Source organism: Capricornis sumatraensis, chromosome 8, assembly GCF_032405125.1.
Source record: "Capricornis sumatraensis isolate serow.1 chromosome 8, serow.2, whole genome shotgun sequence".
Lineage (NCBI taxonomy): Eukaryota > Metazoa > Chordata > Mammalia > Artiodactyla > Bovidae > Capricornis > Capricornis sumatraensis.
The window spans coordinates 79,348,352-79,361,904 of NC_091076.1; the positions used below are offsets into that span (position 1 = coordinate 79,348,352).

General features: G+C 52.3%; 1 protein-coding gene across 1 annotated transcript in view; it reads right to left on the bottom strand.

Moving 5' to 3' along the window:
* GAS7 (growth arrest specific 7) overlaps positions 1-13,553 on the bottom strand; it is a 196,846-nt gene that overhangs the window by 30,249 nt on the left and 153,044 nt on the right. The window contains exons 4-5 of the mRNA XM_068978582.1: positions 12,101-12,186; positions 3,940-3,993 (exon numbers count right to left, since the gene is read on the bottom strand). Of these exons, the coding sequence (XP_068834683.1) occupies positions 3,940-3,993; positions 12,101-12,186 (140 nt within the window). The remainder of the gene's footprint in view (positions 1-3,939; positions 3,994-12,100; positions 12,187-13,553) is intronic.

The following is a 13,553-nucleotide window of genomic DNA, read 5'->3' on the forward strand; positions in this document are numbered from 1 at the left end:
GACCAGCAGTGTCTTTGCTTGGGGACTGACTCCAGCCCCCAGTAACCATAGTAACATCTGCTCTGCTCCCAGTGGGCCCACTGAGCAGCTGGGGTTCCACCAGAACCACAAGAGCAGCCCCCAGAATCTCGGGGGGGGGGGCGTCTTAAGGGGCCTACAGTCACCACAAAGGCATCCAACCACGGTGGGAGAGCTGTTGAATACAAGTGCAACCCAGCCAAGGGCCTCATGCGGGAAGGCCCAGCACGGAGGCCTCCCTGGAGGCAGAGGCCGCCTTTAGCACAGTAAAGATGGCGGTTTTACATCTAAATGGGCCCCGACCTTCTGTCCCACTCTTCGCACCCGATGGGACTGCAGCAGGCACGCCAGGCTTCCCTGTCCTCCACCATCTCCCGGACTTTGCTCAAACTCAAGCCTATTGAGTCGGTGACGCCATCCAACCATCTCATCCTCTGTCACCCTCTCCTCCTGCCCTCAATCTTTCCCAGCATCAGGGTCTTTTCCCATGAGTCGGCTCTTCCCATCAGGTGGCCAAAGGATTGGAGCTTCAGCTTCATCAGTCCTTCCAGTGAATATTCAGGGTTGATTTCCTTTAGGGTGGATTGCTCTGATCTCCTTGCTCTACAGAATTTCCTCCTAGAGAGAGGCTAATGGGGAGGGTATGGGAGAGGCAAAAGCCAGAGCGGGGACCTACGGAAGCAGAATAGAAATGCCCCGTGGTGCACACACATCCAAGCTCCCACCCAGGGCCCAAGGCCCCAGGGGGCCACACCAGGAACCCGAGGACCAGGGGAGCCCAGACTCCTCTTTCTAGGGCAGGAGTGTGGCTGGCCGGCTTGGCTGTCATCTGTTCTCGAATCCTCTCGATTTTGACGCACGTTGGTGCCGAGGGCTGTGAACTGCCATCACCGCCCGTCACTTCCAATCAAGCCCACTCACCGCCAGCCCTACCTGGGGCTCCACTGCTGTCAAGCAGCACATGTGTCTGCCTCTTCAAAACTTCTTCCAGACCCAGTGGGGCGGGGTGTGTGGGGGGAGGGGGCAAGCCAGAGAATCAGAATGAACCTGGGTCCTTGCATCTCAGCCACACTGGTAGCCAGACTCAGACGCCTGGTTGTATCCGTCATTGCCACACAGGCCTGCAAATCTCTGCTCCTTGGGTCAGACCGTGTGAGAAGACCCTCACCCCAATCCCACACGCCAGGAGGAGGGAAGCTTGGGCCTCAGCTCCACGCTCCCCCCTCAGCCCCACCCCTGCAACATCGCCTCCCAGGGAAATCATGAGCTCTGCAGGGCTCAGAGGAAGGAGCTGTGGGTGGAGAGAGAGTACTCCCTGGGAGGGAGACAGCCGAGGCACAGAGGTCTTCAGCCCCGCCGGCCAGCCAGCGAGGACACCCACCTCCAGTCTGGACATGAGCAGGGGCCCCTGGGCTGGCAGCCGGCAGACCCAGGTTCAAAGCCAGGGGGCTCTGTTCCTCACTCTCACTGTGCCCCTCCTCAGTCACCCCAGCAAAAAGTCCCTGAGGCTTGAGTGTTTATTTCAAACCCCTGGGGGATGCCGGTTACAACCCAAACTTTATAGCCTCACCCTGGAGGGACCAACCTAGGAACCCACATTTTAAACAAGTGCCCCTGAGGCTCTGGATGAGAGGCAGTGATGCAGGGCAGTGGGAAGGGGGAGGGAAGGCAGTGAGGCCGGGATGGAGGAGGAGAGTTGCCAGGAGACCCAGGGCCACGCCCAGCCCACACAGACAAAGCCCTAAGCTCTGACCGAAAGGCCCTAAGCTCTGGCGGAAAGGCAGACCAAGACAGGTGACCCAGGCCCCACCCCGTGAGAGGCATACCATCACCCAAGGGAGGCATAACCCTCTGCTTCCCGCCTTTCCCTTCTCTACGCACTCTTCTTCTACAACGCTAACATATTCCCTCTCTTGCACTTCTCCCGATTTCAGGAAACTTTAGGAGCTCCTTCTTTGCCCTAGCACCCTAGGGGCTTTTTTGCAAAGATGCGCCTATGGGAGGTCTGCCCAGGGGGTGGGGTGGGGGTCTCCCACGCCCTGCCCATCAGCTCCAGTAACAAGGAAACTGTCCCTGGCCCCACACTGAGTCGCCTGGTCCCCCACCTCGGGGGGCAACTTCTAGGGGGACACTGCCGGTGGTAAGAGTTCAGGTCTCAGGTATATGCTTTAATATACAGTATTTGTTTATATTGGATATTAACGCATGTATGTGGAATCTAAAAAAAATGGTATAGGTGGTCTTATTTGTTAAGTAGAAACAGAGACACAGACACAGAGAACAAACGTATGGATACCAAGGGGGAACGGGAAGAGTGGAAGGAATTGGGAGGTGCCGATTGACATATATACACTACTGATACTGTGGACAGAGTCGATGACTGGTAAGAGCCTCCCGTAGAGCTCAGGGAACTCTATTCCATGCCCGGTGCTGACCTAAATGGGAAGGAAATCCAAAAAAGAGGGGATGTATGTATAGATACAGCTGATTCACTTCACTGTTCAGGAGAAACTTAACATGACACTGTAAAGCAGCTCTACTCAAATAAAAATTAGTGGGAAACAAAAAAGGGGGCACGGGTCTCAAGCCCTGATGCTTCCTCGCTGTGACCTTGGCTGAGGTCCTGCTCTGTGCCTCAGGCTGCTCATCTGTAAATAGGGTGATGAGGACACTAGTGTGAACTGAGCACCTACTGTGTGCCAGGCTGTTCTAAGGGCTTTCCAGGTATGAACTCACTCCATTCTTACACCATCCCTAGCGCACACACGCCCACCATCTCCCCATTGTGCAGACGGGGACACAGAGAGGCCAGGAAAGCTTCCCCAGGTAGCTGCCCAGCTCAGAAGTGCTGTGACTGACACCCTGGGTTCAGAGTCTAGGTTCCCCATCCCCACACCCACCTTGGTCCAACCACCCGGCCCTCCCTCAGTGACTGGAGACTAGGATGGGTGCTCAGAAGCCTACTGGTGCATAATAAACGCACATGCAGCCGCAGCAGTTACGACTGTTACTCTCACTGCTTGCCCACGGCCTCTTCCTCCAAAGTGGGTGTGCAGCCTGCACGAGCCGGGCCTGGGGTCTCCCTGTCACCTCCATCTCCGAGGTGGCGGGCAGCGTGGCAAGGACTGTGTGATGGGGCCTGAGGGACCCATCCCCTGGTCCCAGCTCTGCGGCACCTGGTCAAAACCGCATACCCGGGACCACACTTCTCCCGTCTCCAAGTTCTGGTCTGTCTGAGCAGACGGACAAGTTGTCTCTACGTGGAGGGATGTTGACATTCAGTGCCAGCTTTCCCTGAGCACAAGGCTGATGTGGCGTGGGGGCAGTGGGGAGGGAAATGGGGGGAGGTCCTCTTCAGCCTCCATGGGGTCGGGGGGCCGGTAAGTCTTGGCGGGCTTTCGGAAGAGCCCTGGGAGACTGTGTGGCTGCTCTAGGCAGAGGCTGCCTGCTTCCCCATCAGGAACTCTATTCTTAGGGTGCTTTCTCTTGCTCTTAACTTTGACATCTTCCAGAAGTTACCCCGCACAAAAGCCACCCTGCCATAGCTGTAATTTACACGTCACGTCGCTTGCTCAGAGCACAATCCACCCCCTCCCACCCACTCCCGCACACCACCTTCCCTCGCCTGCCCTGCGAAAAATGGTTTCTGCATTACTCTGAGCATCATTCCTTCCACTTGTTTGCCCAGAGAGAAAAAGTGAAATAAGAAATCAACAGAAGAAGGGCCGGGGCAAGGCAGGGGGCGGGGGTGGGGGGCGGCACGGGGTGGTGGGAAAGTTCAGCTACCTCCAAGCTTTAGAACTTCACAGTTTCTAGGCTGGGCATCGCTTCCACTGCGAGGTTCACATTGCCACGGCAACAGCCCAGCTGTGGACCAGAGTCCCAGCCTGCCACCCCACCTGCCGCGCAAGAGCCACTTACTGTGATGGTGTTTTCCTTGCTCTGCTTTTTGCTTGGTGACGAGGATCCCAGGTTCTGGGGAGAGAGGCAAGAGACATCGTCAGAGCTGTTCTCCATATTGGACATCCTTTTTCCTTCGGGTTCCCTGAAGGTGGAGGGATGGGTTAAAAGCCCCGTGCAGGGCAAGTTCGAGGATGCTCCTTCAGCTGTCGTTAACCCCTAAGTCACCATGTTCTGGGAGAGGGCAGGCAGGAGCCTTCCATGCCCTGGCTTGAAGGCGAATTGGAGGAAACCTCCCAACAGGAGCTCTGAGAAAACTGCTCCAAAGCAGGTCTGCCTCCTCGTCTCCCCATCGGTGGCAGGGAGCGTTAACCCTTCAGCTGCCCTCTGCTGGTAAGCAGTTCTAAGAGCTGTCTCCACCTGCAGAATCCATCCAGGAGTAGAGAGTTAAGGCGGACTGTGGGCCACCATCTCCTGGCACGGGATTCAGAACAAGACATCTTATTCCGAATTCCCCACTTTGTCCAACATATCATACCCTGGATCCATGTACTGTGGACTGGGGTGCTCAGCCACACCTCTGTGACTTGTCACCCTCCCTACCCCAAGAGCAGGGAGGCTGTGATTTCAGCTTCCATTCCAACTTTGGGGTTGCCTTTTGGGGTCTTCCCTTTGCCAGCAAGAAGACCCTCATCCCAAGGACCACTGGGCCCACCAGACCTCAGCAGCTTGCCTCTAGACCCTGGATGGCCCTGGAATGGAAAATTCAGGATTGCCAGGCGGAAAACACCACACTGATCCTAAGAGTTTATGGCCCTGATGGGGAAGCTCAAGTCTGGGTCTTTGCTGTCCCATCAGCTGTTACATTAGGGACTCAGTAGGGTCCCTGAGCAAGACATGGGATGTGCACCCCTGTCCTGAGCCACACGTCAAGCTGGGAAGCAGGCTGGCCCCTAAGGCACTGCAGCAGCATTGCATGTGTGTCCTGGGACTTACAGCCTTATTCTGTCTCTAGTGGGATGGAAGAAAGTGGCTGCTAGGCCTTTACAGGCAAAGGCCCAGAAAAAGCATGGGGGGGCTTCTCTAGCAAGTCCCAGGGAACCAACAACTCCCATCCCCAGGCCAGCACAGCCCTGGATCACCCAGCAAGATGAGTGTCTTGTGGGGGTGGGGGGAAGCCAGCCCCCTGCCTCAGGAACCCAACTGCTCCTCAGGCAAAATAAGGAGCTTAAGGGAGTTCCTGCCCACAGTCCCCTCATTCCCAGACTGTTCCCGGCTAGATCCACCCTCTGTCCCTCACTCCCACCCAGACCTACCATGTCCGGTAACTGAAGTCCACTACTGAAAACTGACATCCCTGCACTGTCCAGCTCAAAGGGACCTTTATACACCATCGTTCCATAGACGAGAAGATGAACTCACTGGCCCCGACATCCTGTCGAGTTAACTCGACTCTGAGACTCAGTTTTACCTGTTGCCTATGGTCCTTGAGCTCTGGAGGCATCAGATTAGCTGAAGACATGCCCCCCGAGTCCTCCTGACCCCAGGAAATTACTGGCATCACCATCACTGTACAGATGAGGACACCGAGGTCTACAGACACCAATGTGTCCAAGGACACAAGACAGGTAAACAAAGCAAACTGACACCCAAGCCCGAATGACTCTTTCCTGCCTCCCCATCCCTCCACTTAGAAATCTGGGACAATCTCTTATTTTTCCAGGTGTCTCTGCAGGGGCCAAAGAAAGATCGCTGTCATCCACACACACTGACTTGGGGACTGTTGTGTCCGAGGCTGTCTGGGATGATGCTGGACACAGAGGTCACCTGCCTCCCCAGAATCTCAGCCAGGACACGAGGGCAAATAATAGCACTGTCGGCGGGGGTGGGCATGTTCTAGGCATGGGCGCCGGTCTCTGCCCTCCCAGCTGAGCAGTTTTGGCTAGTGCTGCACACGGTGGTCACAGGGTCCTTCTGGTGGTCTCATGTCTTTGCTGCTGGTGACCTGTGCCTGATATTTGAATGTCATATACACAGACATCACATACATGCATATGAACACACATGCTCACACACAGACGCATACACTCTGCAGCACTCCACTGGAAGGGCCCTGGTGGAGCGACATCTCAGCCACACTGAGAACACCTGCTACAATGAGGTTTCTCTCATCCAAGTACTAACCGGGCCCAGTCCTGCTTAGCTCCCATGATCAGATGCATTCAGGGTGGCTTAGCCATAGACAGAAGTGGTTTTTAATACGATGCCCCACTAAAAGGAACCCAGGCTCCTTGGGGAATCGATTAGTTCCAAATGCCAGGTGGACCTGGAACTCCTGTGCCAGGGGGTAAAAAAAGTGTTTGACAAACGGTGTGACATAACAAAAGGACACAGACATCAGCTCAAAGGAGCTTCCACACCCAAATTTGGGACCACTAGAGTGTTAATATGAATAATAACCTCAAAGAATTACTCCAAAAGGTGGACAGAGGAGGGGCAGCTGTTTTTTTTAAAAACAGAAGGTCTATAAAATGTTTACAAGGATTCAGACATCACCACTGGCAAACCTCAGTGTCAAAGACTCAGGCCACAGCCATCATGGATGCTTGAAAAGGCTGAGAGAAAAGGCTGTTAGGAGACAGAGTGTGCACATGGCCTGACACTTACCACCCCACTGATCTTACATACACGTGTATGTGTATATGCATGTATTTGCAGCTGCCGTTTAGTTGCCAAGTTGTGTCCAATTCTTTGTGACCCCATGGACTGTAGCCCTCCAGGCTCCTCTGTCCATGGGATTCTCCAAGCAAGAATACTGGAGTGGGTTGTCATTTCCTCCTCCAGGGGATCTTTCTGACCCAGGGATCGAACCCAAGTCTCCTACTGAAGTTAAATGATTGGTTTATTGCTCCTTTATTATAATATTCATTCTACTCTTATAAATGCTTACAAATGTCCGTAACAAAATTTTGTGTGTGTGTGTGTTTTTTTTTTAAATTTCTCTTTCCTATGATTCTAGAAGGCTTTTCCTCCCCTTTTTTTTAAAGCTCTGCCCAGCCTGGTTTCCTGGCCTCACCTGGGCTGCTTGGCTGGCACTGTGAGGACCCACCGAGGGTGGTGACAGAGGAGGCAGTGCCTGGGAGACCATGGTTGGTCGTTCCCAGCTGACTCCACAGGCCCCTGGCTCTGTGATGTCTTCTGAGCCTGGTCTCCTTCCTTGCATGTGAAGAGTCTGGCTCCCACACTCTCAGCAGGCAGAACCCACTGTGAAACCTCTCAGTGGCTCCAGCACTATTGAGACAAAACCCAAGCTCCTCAGAACAGACTCGAGGATTTCTCTGGCCTCCTCTTCTGCCTTCCTCACACTTGCTGACTCGGTAAACCATAGTCCTGCTTGGCCTCTACGGCTTTTTCAAAATCACTGCCTCTAAGCATCCACATATGCTGTTCCCTCCACCTGGAACGCTGTTCCCTACCATCATTCTCGACCAAGCTAAACCTCTGCCGATTTTTCCAGTCTCAGCTTTTATTAAAGAACCCATCTCCAAACATTTCCACCACCACTTGGTCAGGTCTTTAGAGCACACACTCCCCTCCAGCCCCATCACTGTCAATATGAAATCAATATTTGTCTCTCTCCAGCCCCTGCTACTAACCTCTATCAAGTGAAAGTGTTAGTCACTCAGTCATGTCTGACTCTTTGTGACCCCCATGGATGGTAGCCTACCCAGCTCCTCTGTCCGTGGGATTCTCCAGGCAAGAATATGGGAGTGGGTAACCATTCCTTTCTCCAGGGGATCTTCCTAACCCAGGGATTGAACGTGGGTCTCCTGCATTGCAGGCAGATTCTTTACCATCTGAGACACCAGAGAAGCCCTAACCTTGACAAGACAAGGGCTTTATCTGTCTATGACTCAGTGCCTGGCAAAGAAATACACGTTCAATAGAACATGAGCTGTTTACTAAGTAGGGAAGGAGGAGCCCCATTGAGTAAATGAGCTCTCAGAATCTCACCTCTTCCTTCATCACACACTGTCTCCTCCAACGAGTCCCTTAAGTTTCCAAGCTCTTGGTCCCACTCCCTTTCCTCTCTGCTGCATCTGAAGATAACCTTCCTGGGGAACAGTTCATGGAAAGCTAAAACAGTTGGAAAGTAAGTCACAAAAGACTCTAGGCTCTGGTGGGCATATTCCTTGCCTTCCCTGTACCTGCATAGGGATCAGAGGGGGCTAAATCACTGTAGCCCTGGCAGGCAGGCAGGCAGGGGACAGGCTCGGACCTGCTTCTGCCAAGGCCAGCATGATCATTCTCAGTCTCTGATTCCCTAACCTCCCATCAAGTGGGTCCCCTGCATCCATCACCCAGGTAGCTCACCCCAGGGCTGCACACTTGCAAACTTCCACTGGGTGGCACCAGATTGCCATCACCTATGCCCAGCCTTTCAGGTCTCCTGGAGCTAGGGATGGGAGGAGAGGGTGGGCACCCTTGGGGGCTGCAGGGCACCCAGCCATTTGGTTCCACCCACGATGGTACAGACACATTTCTGGTTTCCATGAAGATTACACATGCCCCCCCGACTTCAACCTGTCCAACATTTTAATTTTCTTGATTAGCTTTCTCAAGGAGGGGGCAGCCAACAGGCAGTAGTAAAAGAATACAAGAGAGGTGTGGCAAGGTACTGCATCTACCCTGACCCAGCATCTCAAATGGCCATGTGTTCATTTACTCACTCATTCATTCACTCGTTCAATATTGTGCACATGCCCTATCTATCAGAGCTGCTCAGTAGCGTCCAACTCTTTGTGACCCCATTGACTATAACCCATCAGGCTCCTCTGCCCATAGGATTCTCCAGGCAAGAATACTGGAGTGGGTTGCCATGCCCTCTTCCAGGGGATCTTCCGAACCCACGGATCAAACCCACATCTCTAGCCTCTCCTGCACTGGCAGGTGGATTCTGTGCCACTGTGCCACCAGTAGTATTATTAGCTGATGACTGTCATTAATTACAGTTGACAGCTTGGCATGGGGGAGTAAACACTGAGCGTGCTGAAGTGCGCTTATACATATTCTAAGGACCATTTATCGGTAGTGCTCTCTAAATACCAACCCTTCTTAACCTATTTCTGTGACTGTTCTCTGGTGCCTTTGTGGACAGCCAGCTCTGCAGGAACACGAACACTTTCACAGCCTGAAAGGCTAACACAGTGCTGCAAACTGGTGGACACATGTATTTTGTTCTCACCACGTGCTGCACTATTTATTTTTGTTTCACTGATGATACATCACCTTCTAAATGTTACCATCCAAAAAATAAAAAGGAATACACGGGATTCCACTTGTCTTGAAGCAGCGCTCAGGCCGGGGTATCCAGAGCTGACCTTTCCTGCATCCCCAGCACCTCACCTCTAACTCTTTGTTTCTTAGTTCTCATTGTATCTGCCATCTATAAAAGTAAAATGTGCTTATTTTAGAAAATTTTTAAAATACTTAAAAGTCTAAAGAAAATAAACATCACCTTCGACCGAGGTTTCTCAACCTCAGCACCCTTCATCTTTTCATCTGGGTAATTCTTTGTTGTGGAGCTGTCTTGCACCTTACTTAGTAATAGCCCTGGTCCCACTGACTAGATGCCAGTAAAACTCCCTGTCCAGTTGTGACAACCAAAATATCCAAACATTGCCAGACATCCCCTGATTGAGACCTGGACAGAAATACCAATGTTTGGGTTTATCTTTTCATCCAGTCATGTGTCTTCATGTATTGATAGATTTCCTTCTCCCAAACAAGACGGACCATAAATGCAGCTCTCGGACTTCCCAGATGGCTCAGCAGGTGAAGAATCCACTTGCAATGTAGGAGACAGGCAGGAGATGCGGCTTCGATCCCTGGGTCGGGAAGATCCCCTGGAGGAGGAAATGGCAACCCGCTCCAGTACTTCTGCCTGGGAAATCCCATCGGTAGAGGAGCCTGGTGGACTACAGTCCACGGGATCGCCAAAGAGTCGGACACAACTGAGCGACTGAACATACATACATATATGCAATTTCGTTCTGCTTTTTTCATTCACTATCATGGTCTCCGCATTTTCTTAAATCAGTACATTTTCTCCAGAAGAATGTGTTTTCATAGCTGTATGGTACTGTTGGCCAGACAGACGTTCAGTGCCATTATCCATTTTACCCATACCCTATTACTGGACAGTTAGGCTGGGTCAAGGGCTGTATGCTTGAGTGAACAGCTTTACACAGATCAAAATCCTTGCGTGTATTCCAAGAACAGATGCCTGGAGGGAAATTCCTGGGTCAAAGTCTTACAGCAACACAATGTCCAACTGCCTTCTCAGGAGGTTATATGGATCAGGATACATGTTGCTTTAAATGATTAAGTAACAACTTGAGAGTGTTTCAGGATAGGGGAGTCATGTGTCATTAGAGAAGGAAAGAAGAATGACGGGGGAGAGGCGGAGGGGGCTGTTTCCAATATCCTTCCTAAGTGCCTCTCTAGCTGCTGAGAAACCATGGCAGAACTTGGGCTGACGTCTCAAGAAAACACTCTGCAGTTGGGTGGCATATGAGCTTCATTTCGAACAGACCAACCGGCTGTGTTGAGAGGGGGGCTCTGCAGGAAACACACAGGGCTGTGACGTGTGCTGTGAGCAGAGGATGAAGGGGACACACACGTGCTGCCACGACTAACTGTGCCCGGATGCTCGCCTGTCATGACACGGTCCCCCTGCCTGAAGCAGCAGCATCCCCTGGGGGCTCGTGAGAAACAGAGAACCTCAGGCCCCTCCCCAGACCTCCTGAATCAGAATCTGCACTCGAACAGGAGGCCCAGGGTGATTCGTCCATCCATCCATCAATACGTATGGAGCCTCAGCTCACCCAGATGTCCCAATTCTCCTCCAGAGTTTGAACTGAACAGACCTGAGCCCAAGGCTCAGCCTCCTAAGACAAGAACATAATTAGGTTTCTGAGGTTTCTCGCCCCATATACCCAGGTTGGACGACCAATTTGCATGTTAGGACCACTATGGACAGCCGCTGGAGCTTCCTCTGGCTTCGCCCCGTCCAGGCATAGTTCACCATCTTTTGGCCCCTAACACGTGCTCTCATGCTCCTCTCGCCTGCATCTCACTAAGTGTCACACTGGAGCCGCTTTGACCACAAGGGCTTTCCTTCAGGGACCAGCACATAGAACCCACCGCTGTTGACAACAAGCAACTACTGTTATCACGTCACCACCCCCACCATCCTCAGGGCCTGGCATCTTAACTCCTGAAAGGGTTGGTCTGGAGGCTTCTGCTTAAGGACATCTTGCGGATAATTCATAGATGGACCACATAAGACCCGTCCCCAGTTCCTTAGAGCTTAAGGCCACTGGAAGAACCTGGCATCTAGTCCGGTCTGACCACCTGGTAACCATGTCAACCTGTTTGAGTCGCTTATCTGGTCTGAGACTCTATGACCGCATCTGTAACACAGGAATAGTACCGACACCTCCTTCTTACATTTGTACAAGTGTCGGCTGAGATGACAGATGAGAACACAGGTTGGGAATCCTAAAACACACTCCCATGTCCTTCTACCCCGCAGCTACCCCTCTCTGGATGATCAAATGTGACAAAATGTTTGACTCAGTTCCACTCTGGGTCAAGTCTGGGGACGGGAAAAGGTCACGCAGAGAAGGAAAATGGCCTGGACTCACCCATATTCTCAAAGTGTTGGGAAATCTGGACTCCATTAGGAGTCCAGACAGCAGGATGGAACCCTCTGCCCCAACACAGAGAGGTCATAATACTATCCCTGTCAACCCATCCAAAGCCTCCTTGACTTCCAGAGACTTCCAAGGCAGTCCAGTGGTTAAGACCCTACATGTCCACTGCAGGAAGTTTGGGTTTGATCCCTGGTTGTTGTACTAAGATCCCTCAAGTTGTGTGGCATGGGCAAAAAAAAAAAAACAAAAAACCTACTATCTTCAACTTCTAGAGAAAACCAAACCACAATCACACCAGCTCTCTTGCAATCATGGTACATCGGAATGACCCAGATACCAACCTCTTCCTACCTGGGGCAGGACTGGGCTGTAGCTACCTGGACGCCTACAGTGTCCCCATTCTAACAATGCCTCCCTGGACCTACCTAAGGGCTGCCCCTACCTCCCGGAACAGGGCCCCTTACCTGGGAATCACCGGTGGATTTTCGGACACTCATGTGGGCAGTCTCGGGAGGGTGCGCTGGGGTCCCTGACGTGTGGTATCCATTCACTGCGGGGACAGAAACACCACTCAGATGCTGCTGCGCTGGCCACAGACAGGCCCCTCCGACCTTGCAGACCACAGGGGGCAGCTGCGGCCCCTTCTCCCACCTCACTGTCTGCCTCTGAGGGGTCTTGCACAGCTGGGACCACCTCTCTGGATCTCACTCCTATCTGTGGGGCTGGAGATGGGTTGAGAGCATCTCCCAAGTGCCAGCACCCAACTACCAATCTCTTGGGGGACCTTTTTGAACCAAAGAAAAGAAAGATGCTCAGTAGGAAGAGAGGCATCACAGTCCAACAGTCATCGCCAAAAATAACCTCATCGGTGGTGATCACTGGTGTGGATCAAGAGTCCAATCTCTCTCTAGAGTCAGGTGGGGACACCCCCACCCTCCTGCAAATCACCGCCCCCTCAACAACTCCCCGCCCAAGGACTTCCTCCCTGAGGACCTCCTTCCCCTCACTCACTGGAATGTCAGTTTAATGACAAGAGAACTGGCCTCACAGGTTTCTAGGAAATTTGGCTTTGCTAATTAAGAGTTAGGGGATCATATGACAGCCTTCATGAGTCCTGGTTTTGCTAAAATTAAGACAAAAAAATATTCAAGGCTCTAAAAATCTCTCCCCATGACACTCACTCATGCTCCCAACATGAGCTGATACTCCTGCTCTTCAAAGGAGGATAGGGAGCCCTGGTCTGTAGTATTTGCCAATTTCTATGGCCTCAAAGCTCCCAGGGAGGGCCTATTTGAAGCCCCCAACACTGCTGCCTGGTCCTGACATCACACATACACACAGAGGCCCACGCATCCTCAGTTCCCAGAGGCTGCCCTGCCCTCTCATGGATACAGTTATTGAAGCCTCAGCTTCTGCATTTGCAAAATGGGAACACTTCTACCTAGTCTCCAAACCCACTCTGTTGGGATGAAGATCCACCCCTGCAGAAGGGATCCGTTAAATTATAAAGCACTTCATGAAAAGACAATGGATGAATTCTCTTTTCACGAAGATCCTTGATCTAGTGGCCTTGAGCCCCAAGCTTGTATGATCTCCAGAAAGTCATCTTCCTCACGCCCCAGGCTTTGGAGGATTTGCTCCAACACATACACTGCAGGTCAGCCTGAAGAAAGATGGACACACTGATGTCCACTCGCGGGTCTTGCTGCCAGAACCCAACAGAGAGGGAGGAGGTAAAGGAGGAGGGACTATAGTTATTGCCATCTGCCTATTCTTAGGGCAAGGGCCAGGGGCAAGCAATGGAGTGTAAAGGGCACGCCATGGAGAGCCCTTTTCATCCTGGGGGTGTGTCCCCCATTCTCCACCAACTGCAGAGAAAAATTCAGGACACCTGGGAGCAGAGGTGCACTCAGCAGA